Source organism: Chrysochloris asiatica, unplaced genomic scaffold, assembly GCF_000296735.1.
Source record: "Chrysochloris asiatica unplaced genomic scaffold, ChrAsi1.0 scaffold00065, whole genome shotgun sequence".
Taxonomy (NCBI): domain Eukaryota; kingdom Metazoa; phylum Chordata; class Mammalia; order Afrosoricida; family Chrysochloridae; genus Chrysochloris; species Chrysochloris asiatica.
In genome coordinates this window covers 4,762,387-4,762,917 of record NW_006408583.1, presented here as the reverse complement: position 1 = coordinate 4,762,917, position 531 = coordinate 4,762,387, and the positions used below count along the sequence as shown (strand labels likewise).

The following is a 531-nucleotide window of genomic DNA, read 5'->3' as shown; positions in this document are numbered from 1 at the left end:
CTATTATAGGAGCTTTAAATAATAAGACAGCTGTATTATGTCATATCAAGAACATACAAATTGAAATAAAAAACAGAAGTAAAACTTTAGAACAACATTTAGAAAATGAAACAGTAGTGTTTTCTATATAAAAGTCATGATAGACAGGTTGTCTTCATAGAACATAGGATCCAAGGTTGAACCAGACATCCAGCTCAGACAGAACAGCAGTATCCTCAGTTCTCCCAATGGCCCTCCTGCTCTCTCTACTGACAGCACTGGTGATGCTCAGCTATGGCCCTGTTCCATCCCTGGGCTGTGATCTCTCTCAGAACCACATCCTGGCTAGTAGGAAGACCTTTGTGCTTTTGGGCCAAATGAGGAGACTCTCCCCTTTCTTCTGTCTGAAGGACAGAAAGGACTTCAGAATCCCTCAGGAGATGGTGGACAGCAGTCAGCTGCAGAAGGTCCAGACCATCTCTGTCCTCCACGAGATGCTCCAGCAGACCTTCAACCTCTTCCACACAGAGGGCGCCTCTGCTGCTTGGAACA

The 531-nt window shown here is 45.0% G+C and overlaps 1 protein-coding gene across 1 annotated transcript in view; it reads left to right on the top strand.

Moving 5' to 3' along the window:
* Positions 1-227: 227 nt before the first annotated feature.
* The window catches only part of LOC102819397 (interferon omega-1-like), a 48,647-nt gene continuing 48,343 nt past the window's right edge, over positions 228-531 (top strand). The window contains exon 1 of the mRNA XM_006864500.1: positions 228-527. Within this exon, the coding sequence (XP_006864562.1) occupies positions 228-527 (300 nt within the window). The remainder of the gene's footprint in view (positions 528-531) is intronic.